The 21,063-nt window shown below is 39.0% G+C and overlaps 2 protein-coding genes across 3 annotated transcripts; both read right to left on the reverse strand.

The window, feature by feature from the left end:
- Positions 1-50: 50 nt before the first annotated feature.
- LOC310988248 (L-rhamnose-binding lectin SML-like) lies at positions 51-21,024 on the reverse strand. Of its 2 annotated transcripts, XR_014595473.1 has the most exons (10): positions 18,641-21,024; positions 18,234-18,266; positions 17,981-18,040; positions 17,584-17,719; positions 13,586-13,695; positions 13,442-13,486; positions 12,466-12,598; positions 12,221-12,324; positions 11,965-12,112; positions 51-106 (listed from the first exon to the last, which is right to left on the reverse strand). XR_014595473.1 is itself a non-coding variant. In XM_083974777.1 (9 exons), the coding sequence occupies exons 1-9, from the start codon at positions 18,672-18,674 to the stop codon at positions 12,072-12,074; spliced, it is 696 nt and encodes a 231-aa protein (XP_083830903.1). In that variant the 5' UTR covers positions 18,675-21,024; the 3' UTR covers positions 11,783-12,071. The 2 variants fall into 2 exon arrangements, 1 of the variants encoding a protein (XP_083830903.1); XM_083974777.1 differs by lacking the exon at positions 51-106 and having other exon boundaries at positions 11,783-12,112.
- LOC310988973 (L-rhamnose-binding lectin SML-like) lies at positions 164-4,004 on the reverse strand (the record flags this gene model as incomplete). The annotated part of the gene is made up of 7 exons (XM_083975804.1): positions 164-204; positions 313-416; positions 676-808; positions 1,639-1,811; positions 2,837-2,972; positions 3,512-3,568; positions 3,974-4,004. The coding sequence occupies 7 exons, from the start codon at positions 4,002-4,004 to the stop codon at positions 164-166; spliced, it is 675 nt and encodes a 224-aa protein (XP_083831930.1).
- Positions 21,025-21,063: the final 39 nt, after the last annotated feature.

Below are 21,063 nucleotides of genomic sequence, written 5' to 3' on the forward strand. Positions count from 1 at the left end.
TTTTTCACTCACAAAAAATATAGACAGAATATGATTTGTTCAGGGCGTCACTGTAACAACACAACATTATGGTGCTAACAATACACAATGCAGTGACACATTTTATCTTGATCAAAATGAAAATGAAAAAATTGTTGTTATTGTGATAGGAATGTAGGTCCGTTTACTCAGGCAGATGTGGAGTGTCCGGAGCAGCCACAGGATCTGAAAAGGAGCAAGTGACTGAAATCATTTCTCCACTTGAACATCATGTTGGTGTTTGTCCTTTGTACAATTAGATCACAGTTTACAACAGGCCTTTAAGATACTTACACAGGCACACATACGACAACTCCAGGTACTTGTAAGTACCCACACAGGGGTTTCCAAACACTGAGTTGCTTGCTCTGATGGTGCAGGTGTTTCTCCCATTGCAGCTGTGGATGCAGGGTATCATGAGTAAAAACCGGCTTCACACACACAAACATGTAAGATATTATGTGTAGTTTGGATTTAGTGAGTCCCTTAATCCGATCAGATTTATTGCCATGTGGATTTTCATTCAAAACATCTCTTTTGGTGCATAACAATTAACATGATACATTTTTATTCATGAACATAACATAAAATGAACTTGTAATTTCTTTACTTAAGATATAACCATCATACAAAAAAGGGAGGAAATAGTAACAGTACCTGTTAGCAACTTTGCTAGTGGGGTGGAAGCAGAGAGTATTTCGAATCTGACGAACGGGCCGTCTGTAGGAGCAGGTGGTCTGGTCACTGCGTTCGTAATAAGCTCCAAGGACAGATATCACCTGGCCCTCATCTGATCAGAGGAAGACATCAGAAAATAGATGCTTTTGTTCAACCTTTTTTTGGTATGCCACCTTCAAAAATGTCTCTAAAATCACTAACACTTATCTTGATCCAGAACCTTTGCTTATTGTTGTTGGTGTCCCTGAAAATACAGTCCTCTCTTACTGCATTATCTGAGCTTAACAAATATTACTAATGTCATGGAAACAAACAACAGTTTCTACATGTAACAGGTGGCTGTGTGATTAGTGCATTACATGAGAGATGTCTTGGAGGATGTACAGTGGGGAAAATAATTGATCCCCTGCTGATTTTTTAAGTTTGCTCCCCCACAAAGAAATGGGCGGTCTATAGTTTTTATGGTAAATTAATTTTAACAGAGACAGAATATCCCCCCAAAAAAGATCCAGAATTAATAAATGCAACAAATTGTTTTACATTTGATCAAGTGAAATGAGGACAAAAATAAGCAGGGGATCAAATACTTATTTTCCTCATTGTACGCAAACAATAATTATTTTTCTTCTAATTAATTAATTATCCTTGAATAATGTTCAAATTCCATTGTCATGCCTATTGTTTATTCATGTATTTTAATATTGTTTTATAACATTTTTCCTTGTGAACACAAGCATTGATATAACATGACACCAGATGTAGCCTATGATTTTCCTTGACTCAGCAAAACATATTTGATTAAAAGATGCTTTTGCTTATCACATTAATCCACTATAAATGCAAAAAAGAAAACAATTCATCTTACCACAGAACAAATTGGCCGTAGAGCCCTGGCATGCAGTGACTCGAACTGTTAAAGGAACATTAATCATAATTAGACACAGAATTTAACTTGTTGGTGGATCTGAATCGGTATGGATTTTGTCCAGATCATGTGTGACTGACTTGCTGGTACGCAGGTGTAGTTTGTCTCCACATATTTGTATGTGCCACGGCAGGGGTTACCAGTACGAACGACCAATGTGTTGAACTCACACACCCTCTTGCCGTCACACCTTTAGGGAAGAGTAAGAGTGTCAATATTTTGTGCATTTGAAAATAACATCGTATTTGTCTTTGCGCAGTTTTGGACCAGTTTTGGGACTTGAAGCTGGTCTTTAGGATCGTTAAATGAAAGTTGAGTGGTGGTTTAAAAATAATCTACAGTGGAATAAATCACAGTATGCACAACTATGTAATAAAGAGGTTATATCCTTTACGTAAACTGAGGATAACACTGTTCCAAGAACAGAGCCTTGAGCCTCCTTTTGTGATGGTGACAAGAGGACGGTATGTCAGCACACTGAAACCATACACAACTATTGTTGCTGAAGCCTAAAGAAGAATGGTTACCCAATTAGTGACCAGCTGTGTTGAATGCTTTGGTCAAATCAACAAAAAGAGCAGCACAGTGTTCTTTGTATATATACTATAACATAAATTATCAAGCAGTGCTGTAGCCTATAAGGTCTATAGTGAAATTACAACAAATGAGACAAAATGGACTGCATGGATGAAAATTATTTCAGCTGTTTAACAGTAAACACAGTTTGAGATCGTGATCATCATGATGCTAGCATGCAGCATCCTAACAGAGAGCTAGGAGTCGTGCCATGATACCATAGCATGTTAATATGAAATGCTTTCATGTTAACATGCTCATGCTAAGTGTTGAAGATGAAATATTTTTATATGCCATGTTAAGCTGCATGCTAATTGAAAAAGCTCTTTACCTTAGAAAAGTCTATAACTAGCATGTAGTTAATTAACTAACATTAGCAGTTTTAAAATGATTATTTATTGATCATAAAATGATTATTTCAGCCTTAATGATCTCATCTTCACAGTTTTAGATGATGGCCATCATTCACTTATTGTAATAGTGATAAAACAGAGGATAAATCAAGCACGTAAAAAGAACAAATAAACCAAAAAAAGAAGAAGTTAGGAGAAACTCAAAATTCTACTGATTGTCCCCTGCTGTAAATACATACTAAATCATGTTATTCAATCCAGTGACTGTGTGAAGGTGTGCGGCTACCTCCTCCTGATGATATTCACAGTGCCCTTCTGTGAGCAATTGGTGTTGGTGACCTGATTCCTAGGTCTTCCTTCACTGCAGGTCTCACTGTTCAGACGTCCGTACAGAGCTGCCTGCACACTGATCACCCCCTGATCTGTTAGAGAAAGTGTCAAGTTATATTCTACTGGAACTTCAAAATTAAACAGAAAGACCTGAGACTAACCACGACAATCTCTGTCATTAACATCAATGTTTTCTCAGCCACAATATTTTAAACCGTATTTCATTTTATCATTTATCATGCTATGATAGATAGTTGTGTTCAGTGGGTCAGGTCAGGATGATTAGGGACAGCCACTGTAGCCTATTGAGGACATTAATTCAAAATGTTCTAATGAAATGTTTTTTGTTTTGTTTTTAATTTATTTCACTTTATTTTATTTTATCAATTTTTTTGGTCTAGCTTATGGCTTTTGTGGTTAATTAGTGATACCAGCCGGGGTACACTTGTAGGCTATACACATTTGAGGGTGCAGATGTAGTGCAGATTAACGCATCATAAACATAATGAGCATGTAGGTGGGGATATCCGATACTGAAATCGTTGGTTGTGTAAGCTACTTGGTGCACTCAGCCTTTAAGAATGTAGGCCTACTTATAAATGTACTCGATAAAGATTTATAAAGTTCATACCACAGCTCAGGCGCACATTGCTGCCATTGTCACAGGTGATGGCCGTCTCTGTGGAAACTACAAAAATAAAGAGATATAAAAGGAAAAGTACAAATTGTAGACTCCATGGCTCTGAGTGTAGTATACTATATATTATGGCATGCCATAATATATATGTATATAAAAACTCTCTCAGATATTTACCATTGGTCAAAAGCATACATGTTGCTGCCAGCACTGGAAAAAATAAACAAATATCACAGTCAAACTTGACAAAACTGTCAAACATGACTTGTACATCACAGACTTTGCAACCAGTGAGACAACTGAAACACAGAAACTTATTTGAAAACAGGGGATTTATTTATCCAGATATTAGAAAAAAAACTGACTAACAAACCCAGCACCCACTCATCCACCATGCCACCCCACAGAGTAAATGAAACAGCAAATTAATTAATTAATTAATTGTCATGTACTCACACAGTGCGCTGCTGAGGCCGAAGCGAAGCATCATGGAAGATCTCGTCTCAGGTGAGCAGGAGGACTGATGGAGCCTGGGTCAGTCACACCTGTATTTATTCTGCTGGACCAGGAACTGTCTTCACTCTGAAACTTGCAATACAACCTGGTTTTTCCAGTCAGACAATGAAACACCTCAGCCATGCCCTTTCCTAATAACTGGCCATATTTCCGATGTTTCCTTCCTTGAGGGAGCTGATTCTTGACGTGTATGTAGACCCATTGTTTGTAGTTCATGGCCACGAGTGACCAACAACTACGTTGCCCCTGAGAACTCAGCACAGCCAAAGAGACAAAACTCAAAGACACACCTGAAACATCTAAAGCAAACCACTCAACACACAACTCCCTGTACAACAACTAACATAAGTATCCCACTTCAGAACACTTCAAATTATAAGGCAATTAATGAAAAATAAATAAATAAATAAACATCTGCTCTTATAGAAAATGAAAAAGATTAAAACACAACATAGAAAAAAAGGAAGCAGTAACACTGAACATGAATAGATGAAGAAATAGAAATTCAGAGCAGGTTTAAACTTCAAAAGTGACAAACTCCCAATGTAAAATTGTATGTCAACTGATTTGTTGGGTGCAGCTTGTATCTGCTAAAAACCTGTGTCCTGTTGGGCTGTCTTATTGACAATGATGTTTTCTGAGTGTGCGATGTATTTCCATAATTTTGGAATGTTAATTTTGGGAGAGCGGTTGGACTGTCTTCTGGTATGATTGAACTTGAAAATTATGTCTCCATCATTTTTTTTATACTTCTCTCTCAAATTAGATTTTTTTTAAAATTAAATTTGATAACAATGGTTACAATCACTAGTTTTATGAAATAAAATTCACAGAAAGTCCTCTTTTTAGTTATTAGTATTTTACAGTTGTCTTTACACCGATTTTCAAGATGTTTTACAAACAAACTTTTCAATATATAATGTAATAGCTTTTTATTTTGCCAGTAAAAGAACTAAATTTCAGGTTATTTCATTCTTGGCCTTCACATTGGCAAATTTCAGTATTTTCCATCAAAATGCCCATATAATATATGAATTCAGACCTTCCAATCTGATAAAAATCTCCATGGTGCCAACAAAATCCCAGAATCTTCCCTGAAAGTGAATTTCAGTAATGTAGGTTCATACTATGTATAAATAAAGGGATTTCCATTCTCTTCATCCCCATCAATCCCTGAAAGATATTTTAACAAACCTCTTCATCCGCTCCACACAGGAACATCTCAGAGCAGTTGAGATTTTTAGACCGGCAAGAACAGTGTGACATGCAAAAGACCTTCTTTCAGCCACATTTGATGAGATGTATAATGATGGCTGCATGCCCAGCAGCAGCCAATCCCTTGCCTTGAGCATGAACTAGTTCCAGTGAGATTATCAGTTCTTATTAACCCACACCAGTGATGAAGTAAGAGTTCCTACATAGCTAACTCATGGTACCATTGGATTGCAATAACAAATACACCTGTGACTGGGGGACTCAATGCAGAGTTTAGTTGCCCCTCTCTGAGCAGCATCCAGGCTGTGCAGGATTATTTGGGTGCCTCCTCTTGCGAGCTGTGTAGATGTTGTACATCCATACAGTTTGAGAGGACATCCTGCCCCATATTCCAGATTGTAAACTGTTATTTTCTGTCTGTTTTCCTGAGTGAGGGATCCAGCTCCTCTGTCACTCAACCTGAAGTTTCTCCCTTTATTTCCCTGTTAAGGGAAAGGTATTCTTGGGAGTTTTTCCTCTGTCGATATGAGCGTCTAAGAGCAGAGGACATTGTCATGATGCTGTGTCTGATGATGCTCATCTTTGGTACTGTTCCTTAAGAGGAACTGTTTTTTTTTCTCCAAGTCTTTTTTATTGATAAAGAGAGTTTACAAATTCAGGCATAAGTGAATAAAAATACAAACATAAACATAATACCCCACCCTTTAGCTCCAACAGAGCCCAATCCATAATAGGATTACTGTGCGTACCATTCAACAACCTAACATACATATTCAGAGGAACTGTTTTTCACACTTTTCCGGTGTGTTGTTTTTCACATAGTCGGAGGTTTGGCACCCTGGCGTCTCTCCCGTGTGAGATGAGTTCAGATTTGCAATTCTTATTGCGAATTCAGTACAATTGAAAGGCGCTATATAAATCTTAATTATTATTATTATTACAATTCATAAGCCCAGAAGCTTTCTTAATATTATTTTATGTAGCTGACTCTATTTTGTGCATTACTTATTGTATTTCTGTGGACATCATACCCATAGATGTTTGTGAGGAATAGTAGGATGTGAGGCCAAAACACATCTGAATATTTTGCATTTGGCATCACTGCTGCTCCTGTTGATCTTGTTTTACAGCTATGTGCTTCATTTGAGCACATAATTGTTCTTAGGAAATTGTCAACAACGTGTTCGTTTTTTGTCTCTGGATTTCCTTTAAGATCTGTCAACACTGTCAGTCAAATTGCAAATTGCAGACTCTCAGTTTTCACTTTTCCAGAGAAGCAGATGAAATATTTTGCATCTGACATTCACTGCTGCTCCTGTTACAACTATGTGCTCTAGCTGTCCCCATACACCACTCAGGCATTACTTTGTAACCACTGAATAACACTTCATCATGGCACCTGTTAGTTGGTGGGATATTTCTGGCAGAAAGTGAACATTTTACCCTCAAAGTTGATGTGTTTGAAGCAGGAAAAATGGACAAGTAAGGATTTGAGTGAGTTTGACAAGGGCCAAATTGTGATGGCTAGAGGACTGGGTCATCAAAAACTGCAGCTCTTGTGGGGTGTTCCTGTAAAGTGTTCTTTCGGCTCGAGCAATTGACCAGCCAGTGGGTAGTGGGAAAGACAACAAGACAGAAATATAATTTAAATGAGTCCTTCATTACTCCTATCCATAAATATGTAAAAAGTCCAATTGAGTCCAGGGGCAGTTAATTCAAAGAGACGAAAGGGGAGATGGCTGAAGGTGTGGATACTGTGTGGCCTCAGAACACATGCACACAGGTACCTGCCACAAAGAAGAGCAGAGGGAGACTGAAAAGTCACTCCCAGCACCGTCGCCGCTGTGATTGACACAGCACGTTGGCCAATCAGGGACCGATTGGTGCAAAGCCCCGTCACTACACCAACTTGCTGATTGGCTGAATAGGATTGTCTGTCAATGCTACTACTCCCGCCCAGCTCCCGCCCACCCAAAACGCTTACAGGGGGAATGAGGCCAGACTCTCAGTCAAAATTAAATTAAATGCATTTCCGTGAGAGGCTGGTTTACGAGGCTAGTAGTTCTTAGGAAATTGTAAAGAACCAACTTTTTTTGTCTCTGGACTTCCTTTAATATCTGTCAACACTGCCAGTCACCGGCGATCCTTCATCTGATTCAGGAAGCTACTACTACTACTGTGCACACCTCACTTAAACTGACAGTAAAGACAAGCAAGACACATGTTGCTGATTCAAAGTATTTTATTTGTATATTGGGTGGTTTCATTGAGATTTCACAGTTTTGACCTGAGAGTGTCTGGATCTGCAAAACACAAATCAGATCAGTGTCTCTTCCGATGGACGGTGACTCATAGCAGAAGATGTTGTGTCGAAACATGCATGTTTTACTGTTGACACTAAATGACTGACTGAAGGGTTAGGGTTAGTATGTAATTCTCTTTGTATTTTATTTCCTTTGTACATTTCCTTTTGGAGCAACCTGGTGTAAGAACATTTATCCTATGACTGACAAGTAAAACAGGCATTTACACACAAATAAAAATAGCCTAATAAAATGAAAAAAAAAAAAAAAATGTTACTCAGCTCAATGGTGAAATTTTAGAATAACATTTGAAAACCAGCGTTGAAAGCGTTCTTTTCCCAGCCTGCAATGGGCGTCTCATGAAAAGTTAGAGAGAATTAAAATACAGAGCGAAAAACAAGAAATTTTACAAAGGCTACACTGTTGATGGTTTTTTTTGTCTCTGCCACACAGATGGAATAGTACTGCAATGAGATGTTGGTTCATCCAAGGTGGTGAACTCAGAGTCACCAAGTCAGAGCCATCCAGTAATCACCCAGAGAAGAGCGATTACAACAATACAATAATCTTTATTACAGTAGAAAAAGACAGCTCATAAAAATGACTTAGAGGCGAAATCACAAGCTTAATGGTCCAGTGTGTAAAATGGGGGGAAAACCGTGACATCCAGCGTTCAGATTCTAGATTACAGCGTTCACTCGCTCACTCGCTCGCACTCACCCCTCCCGTCGGCAAAGTGATGGTGGCCTCCGAGGACAAAAAAAACTGTTTCCCACGACTGGGAGTATTTCAGGAGCATGGAGCGATGAGGTGAAGATCTAAACCATTTTATGATATGTCTGCTGTTTCCTCCTTCTTCTTTCCTTCCGCCTTCTTCTTTGTTGGTTTATTTATGAACGCAAAACTTGCAAAACGTGCTGTCTGGCTGGCTGGATTTTCTGTTTGGGCTGCCGTACAAACATGGGGAGTTCCCGCACATGAAGGGACTTAATGATGAACTGTTGTTCACCTGTTTCCTGTGATCCCTCAGACTTATAGTCTTCATGTTAAAGCAGAAGTAAGCGGAATATTTGCGTTAATATAAGTCTTAAATAGTTATATCTTCCGACGGCAATCACTTACATAGAGTGTTTGGTCTGAAACACGGGTCTGTCAGTCACTCTGCTCTGCTGTAAGCCGAGGAGAAAACTTTCCTTGTATCCTACAACCTTTATCCAATGAGGAGAGAGAACGGCATAAAGGGGCGGTCCTCTCTGTGTGTGCAGCCAAGGGATGCGTGTGAATGTGGTGACGTAGGGACGAGGGTGGGGACTGCTAACTCCATCGGCTGACAGGAAGTTAGCCAAAACGACCGGATCACTTACTTCTGCTTTAATATTGCCATTGGTAATATTCTTTATGGCTACTGGCGTTTCTGCCCAGCTAGAAGATGTAGCCACGTATGTTTATGTTCACATCACCAGGCTTATGAATCCATATGTGACCTTTGGTTTTGTGCTCATTTACATAATGCAGGTAGACTCTGCATGATTTTTTTTCAGACTGTTTCAGATTTCTATTGTATCCTAGCACACCTTTTATTGCAAGTCCCCCGTCTTCTATTTTTCTATTGTGTCTGTCGTATTTATTGTTTCTGACTGTAATTATTAGCTATTACCTTCCATCAGGACCTAATGTATCCAGTCACGACAGCTTAGTATTTATTGTATGTATTCATTGCTCTTTACCTTTGTATATTGATGCTGTTTCTATTGTTTGTATGTTGATATTTTTCTATTGTTTGTATGTTGATATTTAAAGGGATAGTTGTTTGTAGCGGAAGCTTCTCGAAGCTCCTCTTCCTGGTCCGTCCAAATCTCGCGTGATTCGCAGTAACCGCACTGACGCCGGCGCAAATCACGCGAGATTTGGACGGACCAGGAAGAGGAGCTTCGAGAAGCTTCCGCTACAAACAAGCTTAAAATATAGACTTATTTAATTTTTTTCGGGACAATTACGCAATTTGGGGCTTCAGCACAAGACGGACATTACATACGAGCATCATGGAGGTATTTGGATGTTTTTTTGTGTGTGTTTTTTTACGAAGAGCTCTGGTGTCCCTTTGCAACCGTTGCATTGAAATGCACTGCTACGCCAAGACCCCCTGTAACTCAGAGAAGGGACGGTGGACTCTGAAAATTCTTCCAGCCCTTAGTCAACATGCGGGTGAGTAGATAATGAGCGAAATATCATTCTAGGGTGAACTATCCCTTTAATATTTCAATTCCTCACACCCAGACGTGTGGGAAAGTGATTGGTTTGTGTTACACAGCCACTTCCTGTGTTGGCACAAACATTTGTTTGAAAAAGGTCTAGCACCGAAACGTTGCAATGCAATAAATTCTGCAAGTTGGAATGTGTGCGGGAACTCTTCCTTTCTAATTTGGACTTAATTGTCACCCTCCGACGCATCTGCCAATGAAATAGATGTGCGAAGATTTTAGCTTTTTCTTGTTTTATAGTGATTATACACTCATGGGTAGTATATTCAGATTTTGTCAATAAACTTTGCCAATTATTACACACTGGACCTTTAAGGCACACTACAAATATAACACGCAACCACCCTCTACTGGAGGCACTGCAATTACACACTTGACCAACTCACGTGGCTGACACACTAGAAGTAGAAGCCCCTCCCTCGCTACAGTGTGCAGGTAAGTTCCCCCGACTAAGCTCCAGGCCACACTATCCAGCACATCAAAATATAATTTATACAAATAGAAAGGAAAGGAATAATGAGGCTCTCTGTCAATTACACACTTCTGTTCCCAGTCCAATCAGCCCTAGCAGCCCACGTCCATAATGAACTGCAGTAAATAGTAGCAGGTAAACCCGGATTTAGCTGAGTTACTTTGCTACTCCATGATCTTAACTGGTTAACTCTCCAACCAATAAGCAACCATTTACATTTTATAGGATTGTTTAATCTGGTTTTTATGTGACTGGAAAAGCCACAAACCCAGTTACACGCATGTGTCAGATTATGTATTACATACAAATTTCTTCTTGTAACCACTATAAATGTTTCACAGTCTCTTTGTAATAGAAATAATAAAAACTCAATGATAAAAACACAGTCAGCTGGGGCGTCATGTAGCTCACTGGACTGAGCAGGCGCCCCACATACAGAGGCTATTCCTTGCTGCAGTTGGTGTCATTCCCCTCTCTCTGTCTCCCCCATTTTCTGTCTCTCTCTGACTATCCTATCAAACCAAAATTACTTCAATCACAAAATAAAATAAAAAACACACAGTTGATTGTATTTTACAGATCAAGAAGACGACCAAAGAATTGTTCCTGGAGGTGTTCAACCGGCCTGCAAGACATGCTCTAATTGTGGTGAGCTGCTCTTCCTGGTCTGTCTCTGATTAAAATTGTCAATTAAGTCCATTACAACATGGACTAATGTTAGAACCAGCAAGTAATTTTCACATGGAAGTCATCAGAAAGTTTGCATAGCTGACCTCCAAACCAGAGGGTGGCGCCAGGGGAAAGCACAAGGAAAGTTGTCATGTAAATTTTTTTTTTATTGGGAACATTTCTTATAAAGTTAGTTGTAGGTCTGGGAGGTGATGGGACATCTCACGGTGTCCTTCTCAGTGCTGCTTCATGGCTCTTCCACACTGACAAGAATAAAGATTGTTGTCATGTTGACAGCAGGGTCTCCCTGCTTCCTGTGGTCTAACCTCAGAAAACTGATGAGTTATTTCAACTGTGAAATGAGGAAGCAAGGAAATATAATAATAATAATAATAATAATCAGTTGTAAATTGTAAAAGATACTATTCCACCTCATAGCCCAAAATATTTTCTGGGTCATTTATAAATGCTATATCCTACATAATCCTTTAGTCTCCCTACTTCTCTGGATCTCCTTTGCAAATTGCCATATTTTCTGCCCACTTTTTTTCATCTACTACTGATTTTTATATGTTTTTGATTAAATGTATCCAAGGTAAAAAAAAAATAAAAAAGAAAGACATGGACTGATCTAAGGTCTGTCTTTGAAGGTTTAGAAATCAATGAAATATTCTGGTTTCTCCAGGTTAATCAGTCAACAAGTTGTTTCAGTTGATTCTGTACATGTGGAGCATGTAACATGTCAATGTATAAAATAATTTTTGACACATCAGTATTTTGAAAATTCTGTTTATTGTAATCATATGGGTGGACAGTGATTTCAGTAAGAATGGTAATTTCTGCTTCATCTTTACATCATGTTTCACTCTCACAAACAAATATAAAATTGATGATGGTTGTTGGGTCTTGTATCAAACGTGTCCATTTGCATTTTAAGATTTGTTCAGGGCGTCTCTGTAGCAACACAACACATATGGTGTTAACAATACACAATGCAGTGACACGTTTTACCTTGATCAAAATGAAAACAAAAACAAAAACCTACAGATGGACATAATCACAACTGGCATTTATCTTTTATTCTGACGTGTTTATTGTGATAGGACTGTAAGGTCCGTTTACTCAGGCGGATGTGGAGTGTCCGGAGCAGCCACAGGATCTGCAAAGGAACAAGTGACTTAAGTAATTTCTCCACTTGAACATCTTGTTGGTGTTTGTCCTTTGTACAATTAGATCACAGTTTACAACAGGCCTTTAAGATACTTACACAGGCACACATACGACAACTCCAGGTACTTGTAAATGCCCCCACAGGGGTCTCCAAACACTGAGTTGCTTGCTCTGATGCTGCAGGTGTTTCTCCCATTGCAGCTGTGGATGCAGGGTATCATGTTAGTCCCTTAATCAGAATCAGATTTATTATTCATGAACATAACATAAAATGAATAAATAGTAATTTCTTCACTTACGATATAAACATCATCCAAAAAAGGAAGGAAGTAGTAACAGTACCTGTTAGCAACTTTGCTAGTGGGGTGGAAGCAGAGAGTATTTTGAATCTGACGGACGGGCCGTCTGTAGGAGCAGGTGGTCTGGTCACTGCGTCCGTAGTGAGCTCCAAGGACAGATATCACCTGGCCCTCATCTGATCAGAGAAAGACATCAGAAAATAGATGCTTTTGTTAAACCTTTTTTTGGTATGCCACCTTCAAAAATGTCTCTAAAATCACTAACACTTATCTTGATCCAGAGCCTTTGCTTATTGTTGTTGGTGTCCCTGAAAATACATCCCAACAGCAGCTCCTCTCTTACTGCCTCATCTGAGCTTAACACATATTACTAATCGCTCCATCCGGTGGCCCTGCTCCATCTTTCTTCCTTTTTTTGTGTCATTGTCGTGTGAGCTACTGGACTAATTTGAATTTCCCTCCTAGGGATGAATAAAGTATTCTCTACTCTCTACTCTACTCTACTCTACTCTACTCTACTCTACTCTACTCTACTCTACTCTACTCTACTCTAATGTCATGGAAACAAACAACAGTTTCTACATGCAACAGGTGGCTGTGTGACTAAATCAGTACGTTACATGAGAGATGTCTTAGAGGCCATATGCCAATATGATTAAAACTCCCTATTGCACATCTGACACATATAAATTAAATTACAACCTGGTTTCCCACACTGCTTAATGTTTCATTTAATTATTTTTCTTCTAATTAATTAATTCTCTTTCTGTCTTTCTTTCTTTCATTTCTTCACCTTGAATAATGTTCAAATTCCATTGTCATGTCTATTGTTTCTTATGCGGATATATTGTATTTTAATATTGTTTTATAACAGTTTTCCTTGTGAACACAAGCATTGATATAACATGACACCAGATGTATGATTTTCCTTGACTCAGCAAAACATATTTGATTAAAAGATGCTTTTGTTTATCACGTTAATCCACTATAAATGCAAAAAAGAAAACAATTCATCTTACCACAGAACAAATTGGCCGTAGAGTGCTCGCATGCAGTGACTCGAACTGTTAAAGGAACATGAATCATTATTAGACATAGAATTTACTTGACTTGTTGGTGGATCTGAGTGGTGAGTATGGATTTTGTCCAGGTGTGTGACTGACTTGCTGGGAAGCAGGTGTAGTTTGTCTCCACATATTTGAATATGCCACGGCAGGGATCAGTGGCACGAACATCCAACGTGTTGAACTCACACACCCTCTTGCCGTCACACCTTTAGGGATGACAGTAAGAGTGTCAATATTTTTGTTCATTTGAAAATAACACCTATTTTGTCTTTGCGCAGTTTTGGATCAGTTTTAGGACCTGAAGCTGGTCTGGTTTCCAGAGGAGGAAAGTTGTTAATGTGGGCCGTGGAGCATATCGTGAAGTTGTAGCCTACATCAGTAGGCTATTAGGTTTCACAAACAAGGAGAGCCCCACAATGTAGTTTTATGACCTTAAAGGGATAGTTCACCCAAAATTCAAATTTCACTCATTATCTACTCACCCTAATGTCGACTAAGGGCTGGGAGAAGTTTCAGAGTCCTCTGTGCCTTCTCGGAGTTACAGCGGGGCTCCGTGCAGCACTGCCAGTGTTGTGGGTACTTTAATTACTTTTTTCGTGTAACGCGTAACGTAACGCGTTAGTTTCGTGCGTTGAGTAATCAGTAACTTAGTTATTTAAAAAAAAAAAGTAATCCATTACTTTTCGCCGGATAAGGAAAAGAAAATCCCGACTGCAGCCTGCTTTTTGTCAGACAGTACGGCTAGACTACTGTACAACCTGCGGATGTGTCAGCCGAGGCGCAGCGCTGTGATGCGTCTGTGCCCTGCTGACCTACGTGTGTGTGTTTCAATTCGCCAGCGAAAAGGACAAGAACATAACGGTAAAATGCACACTGCGTTGGTGATAACCTTCTGTCGACCGCAAAAAATCCACTTCCAATTTAAGGGCCCATAGATCAGCTCCACGTACGGACCTGCTTCTCCAGCAGCAACAAGCAGCTCGGCTCTCAGTGCTTGGCCGCTTTCAGCAGCTCCCTCTCGGCGAGCGGCAGCTCAGTTCTCCCCCGGCCCAGCCCGGATCTCTACTCTGCCGTAGCAGCAGTGTGATACCAGTACATTTAACCGCATTTTTAACTTTTATTACACACAAGGCAGGAAGTTCACGTCTCGCCAGCCTCCTTCCTCTCCACACGTTGAGTCCTCCGTTCAAACTGACAGACAGATCGAGCAGTGAAGCCGCTGAGAGGGATTCAAGGCAAGGCTCCTGAATCCAAAAAAAAAATCCGCTATGTGGCATATTTGACTGTCTTTCCTGTTAATGTTATCCTGTAGAGTTAATTTGGTTGGATGACTGATGTTATTCGTCAGGACTCGGTGCATTTAAAAGAGGCTGTCTGTCAGTTGTTGCAGCATGTGCGAGGCGCGCTGCAAAATGCTTTTCATTTTTAGTAACGCATGAGTACTCTAACGCGTACTCTTTTATTCATAGGTAACGCTGTAACGTAACTGATTACTTTTAATTGATGGTAACGTTGTAACCTAACTAACTACTTTCCAAAGTAACTATACCCAACACTGAGCACTGCATGTCCATAACGGTTGCGAACTGGGCTCACTTTTCTTCGTCTAAAAAGACACACCAAAAAACATCCAAATACCTCCATAGTGCTCGTCTGTAATGTCCCTCTTGTATTGAAGAACCAACATGAGAAATTGTTCCGAAAAAAATAAAATAAGTATATGTTTTAAGCTTGTTTGTAGCGGAAGCTCCCACTGTTGCTCTGCCAGAGTCTTGCGCGATTTGCGGAGCCGTGAACTGGGTGTCAACGCAAATCGCGGACCAGGAAGAGCAGTGCTGGGAGCTTCCACTACAAACAAGCTTAAATATACTTATTTAATTTTTTTTCGGAACAATTTCTCATGTTGGGGCTTCAATACAAGAGGGACATTTCAGACGGGCACTATGGATGTTTTTTGGTGTGTCTTTTTGGACGAAGAAAAGTGAGCTCCGTTCACAACCGTCATATGGACATGCAGTGCTGCGCCGAGCCCCCCTGTAACTCAAAGAAGGCACGGAGGACTCTGAAACTTCTCCCAGCCCTTAGTCGACATGAGGGTGAGTAGATAATGAGTGAAATTTGAATTTTGGGTGAACTATCCCTTTAAAATAATGTTTCTAAACTCATTGAAGTGGTACAGTACATTGCGCCGCTCCGCTAAAGCTCCAGAGCCAGAGCCCAGTCTCCCTGCGCCCTGTGTTGGGCCACACGGCCGACAAGATCCCCTCCAGAGCTCGAGCTCTGGAGCTTTGCTTGGCACCGCTACCGGTAACGGCGACAGCACAGTCGTCGGTACTGATGACGGTTGCCACTGCCAGTACGCTTCTTTGGGAACGAGCTGGAGCAGAGAGTATGAATCCTATATACTGGGGCTTGGCACATCAGCACCACATCAGTATCAAGACTTTGAAAAGAATATGCAAGAAAATGCATCTATTCCTTTTTCTCATAAAATTGCCACTTGCCACACGTAATATTATGACTTCAATCTCGTAAATGTATGACTTTATTCTCGTAATATTATGACTTTTTTTACTTTATTCTCGTAAATTTACGACTTTATTCTTCTCGAAGTCTGTGATTTTTTTTCTCAATGTGGCCCTAATACTCTGTCGTAGTAATTAGATTACTTTGTAGTCTTTTCACGCTAAACACTGTCATTCTGAAAACAATATATTATAGTATATTGTATAGTATATTGGTAGAATTGATATAGATATAATTTTATGAAATTATTTGCATGAAACAGAGGTGTTACAACTAACCCCACCCATGGGGTTAGGTGTAGGGGAGACTGGGGACAGTTGCAACAAAGGACGGTTGCAAGAAGCCTTATTTCTCCAATCAGAAACATGCTAGAGTGATGACACTCAACACTGAACATTCACAGTTAGACCCTCTACCCACCAAGAAGACATATTCAGCATCTGCTCCTGCTTGTACTGAGACAAAGTTGTTTTAGAGGTATGAAAGTAGCTTTTTTCTTGAGCTGTATTTTTGTCATACTGTCCTATGAATTAATCCAAACCTACTTAGTTTGAATCACTGTAGGAAATGACATGGTTAGCATGTGCCAGTGTCATTGTGTCTAGTTAGTACATGATGTTATGTCATAGCTGATATACAATACATCAATTTTATTCCTCATGATGAACAGAACAGTCAATTATATTAAACCATGAGAGACTAATGCTAAAGATTTCAAAATAATTCCCCAGATAACTTCCTATAATGAAATATGCAATTTTTATCTATAGCTGTTGTTATAGTTGTATCTTGTCCTATGGGACAGAAGTAGCCACATATAATGTTCCTATGAAAATTGGAGAAAAGTTAATTTATTTGATGTCATACAGTGAATAAATCATCCAAAAGTAGAGTGCATGTTTATAAAAGTTGTTTGTATTGCAAATAGTTCCATTCTTCTTGTCTCACACTAAGCTATTGAGTTTCAATACCACTGTAACCTCTGCACAGTGACTCCTGGCCTTTGTTCTACACAAAACAAAACTCCAACTGTTCTCTGATAAATATTACTAAATAACGAATTAATACTATAGTATTATTGTAAGACAATGCATATTTTAGAAAAAAAAAAGTTGATTAGTGAAATTTAATGTATGTTTAATATGTTGCAACCATCCCTTATCCGTGTTGCAACTGTCCCCACGTTTGGGGTCAGTTGCAACGTCTGGATTCTTCCATTCAAATGAATATTGTGATTGATGTAACCATCTTTAAATGGCATGACTAATTAGCTGACACGTGTATGTTTTAATCTATAAAAGTTTGGTGAGCCTAGTCCAAATAGTCTCTGAGTAACTGAGAAAAATGTGTTAGAAAAAGGCAATAGCTGTTCAGTGGTAGCAGAGAGGTGTATTTTGGTAGTATAAAAACATGATTAATCTAACTACTACTAATCTTTTTTTTTTTTTTAATTCTTCAGCCCAAACCAAAATCTGTTGTTCCCCCTCTCCCTTTTTGTCCCCTGCTGCAAATACATTTTACTGAGTCATGTTATTCAATCCAGTGACTGTGTGAAGGTGTGCAGCTACCTCCTCCTGATGATATTCACAGTGCCGCTCTGAGAACAATTGGTGTCGGTGAGCTGATTACTAGGTCTCCCTTCACTGCAGGTCTCACTGTTCAGACGTCCGTACAAAGATGCCTGCACACTGATCACCCCCTGATCTGTTAAGAGAAAAGTGTCAAGTTACATTCATGACTGTATATTGTGATTTAGTGCAACAGCAATTTGTCTTTAGAATGTTTCATCTCCGTCAGGTTTTAGAGAACTGGACCCAGATGGATTTTTTGATCTATGTGGCTTTCATGGTTAATTAGTGATACATCATACACAGAATGAGCATGTAGGTACTGAAATATTTGGTTGTGTACTTGGTGCACTCAGCCTTTAAGAATAAATAAGACAAACATTTATAAAGTTCATACCACAGCTCAGGCGCTGGACATTGCTGCCATTGTCACAGGTGATGACCGTCTCTGTGGAAACTACAAAAATAAAGAGATATAAAAAGAAAAGTACAAATTATAGACTCCATGTCTCATATAATACGCACACGCACGCACACACACACACACACACACACACACACACACACACACACACACACACACACACACACACACACACACACACACACACACACACACACACACACACTATCATAGATCAGATATTTACCTTTGGTCAAAAGCATACATGTTGCTGCCAACACTGGAAAAAACAAACAAACATCACAGTCAAACTCGTCAAAACTGTGAAACAGGACTTGTACATCACAGACTTTGCATCAGTGAGACAACTGAAACACAGGAACTGTTATTTGAAAACATTTACCCAGATATTAGAAAACAACAGACTATAGGAAATCAAACCCAGCACCCACTCATCCACCATGCCACCACAGAGTAAATGGGAAATCATCTTTGAAACAGCAAATTAAATCTGCATGTTATCCAACTTATCTGCATATATGATGATTGCCCATTCCTCTTGGAAGTTGTGGCAACTTAAATCAAATGCTAAATGTAACCAGATATAATAACAGTCTATGTCTCAAACCCTCATGGTAATTGTCATGTACTCACACAGTGCGCTGCTGAAGCCGAAGAGAAGCATCATGGAAGATCTCGTCTCAGGTGAGCAGGAGGACTGATGGAGCCTGGGTCAGTCACACCTGTATTTATTTTCCTGGACCAGGAACTGTCTTCACTCTGTTACCTGTGAGGCAACCTGGTTTTTCCAGCCTCACAAGGAAACACCTCTGCCCTTTCTCAACACCTGGCAACATTTCTGGTCATTACTTCCTTAAGGGAGTGGATCCTTTTCTGTAGCCCCATTGTTTGTAGTTCATGTGCATGAGTGATCAATGACTACATTTTCCATGAGAGCTCAATGGATTGTGTCTCAATAAAACACAGCCAAAGAGACAAAACACAAAACACAAAACACAAAACACAAAACACAAAGAAACACCTTTAACATCTAAAGCAAACACTCAACACACACACAGCAGTCATGTTTCCAGGAGGACACAGAAAAGTGACAGTTCTGGTTTGGATTGATTGATTGGAAAATGTATTTTAAACAGGAAAAGAGAAATAAAACAACACAACAGATAAGCAACAACAACACAGAAAGAAAGCTCAACACAATACATGGTATCGAGTCAGGGTTATCAGGGTGTGGTGGAGTGGGTAGAGCAGGGGCCCTATGTGCAGAGGCTGCAGTTGGCCCTGGTTTGAATCCTGCAACGGGTGGCCCTTTGCTGCATGTCATGTCTCTCTCAACTATACTATCAAATAAAGGTTAAAAAAAATGACTGAAAAATATACTTTAAAAAACAAACACTACAACTTTTAATGCAATGAATAATATAAACATCTGCATTTATAGTAAAGGAAAAAGACGATATAGCCTATCCAACCCAAACGACATAGTCGTTATAACAACATAGGGCACTAACAAAGTCGAAACCAATTTTCCATCAAGACAGTCATTTAAACGACTGTCGTTGGCACTTGGAGCACAAAAGGGAACCAGTGACATCATCACCCTTGTGAACGCCCACACAAGAGGTTAAATAGTGAGTCTCCACACCAGATAGTTGGACCAGTCCCAGCCTGGTCAGTTGCGTACATGAACTGATGAAGCCTCTTGGATGAGAGGTGAAACGCCTTCCTAGACAAATAACTAAGTCCAGTTGCTTTCGATTTAACCTCCTTTGAAATACTATGACCTGGGCAAATGAGAATATGCACCGGCTTTATCCTACATAATCTTTTAGTCTCCGGCTCTCCTTTGCAAATTGCCATATTTCTGCCCACTTTGTTTCATCTACGACTGATTTTTATTTTTATTTGATGAAATGTATCCAAGGTAAAAACACATGGACTGATCTAAGGTCTGTCTTTGAAGGTTTAGAGATCAATGAAAGATCTGTACATGTGGAGCATGTAGCATGTCAATGTATAAAATATCAGTATCAGTAAAATCAGTATTTTGAAAATTTAGTTTGTAATTGTAATCATATGGTCGGACAGTGATTTCAGTGAGAATGGTCATTTCTGCTTCATCTTTACTTCATGTTTCACTCTCACAAATATATACATATAAAATTGATGATGGTTGTTGGGTCTTGTATCAAACGTGTCCATTTACATCTTAACCCTCATACCTGATTACAATCACACTTAATTTGGGAAAGTGGACATTTCTGTCCGCTTTTAAAACGACCTAAAAACGGCATACATAAATATTTTTTTCCCCCCATTTTTCTCTCCACTTCAGTTCTGATCATAACTAGCAAGTTTTCAATTATTTTCAAAAGTTTAACCCCTTAAATTCTGGTGTAGCTATATGATGTAAATGCCAATTTCTGTAAAAAAAAAAAAAAAAAAAAAAAAAAAAGGGGGGGGATTATTGCAGTCTGGGATATGTCAATGATGAGCAACAACATTGATTTTAAATTTTTTTTGCTGTCTGATATTTTTTTTTTTTTTTTTTTTAAATGTCACCTGGCACCTAAAGTGTTAAATTTGAATTTGCATTCAAAAGGTACAAATTGGCATCTAAAGGGTTAAATAAAAAATAAAATAAAATAAAATAAAAAATTGAAAACGTGGTACAGTAGTTATGATCAGAACTGAAGTGGAAAAAAAATATTTATGAAAAAAAAGTGGAAATAAATATTAATACATGACAATTTTAGGTCGTTTTAGAAGTAGACAAAAATGTCCACTTTACCAAATTAAGGTGTTTTTTGCTTCATGATGGGAAAAAATGCATAGAATATGATGTGTGTTTGAAATTTGAAAAATAGTATATGATGAGGATAACTATTTCCAGTGTGAAATTAGTGGAGAAAATGCACCCCCTAGTGGACAAAAATGTCCACATGAGGTATGAGGGGAATATGATTTGTTCAGGGCGTCTCTGAAGCAAACAACACAATTGTAGTGGCTATCTTACGTTGTTTTCTTCGTTCTTTGTTTCTTATTCTTTTAACCAC

Source organism: Trachurus trachurus (genome assembly GCF_905171665.1).
Source record: "Trachurus trachurus genome assembly, chromosome: 7".
Classification (NCBI taxonomy): domain Eukaryota; kingdom Metazoa; phylum Chordata; class Actinopteri; order Carangiformes; family Carangidae; genus Trachurus; species Trachurus trachurus.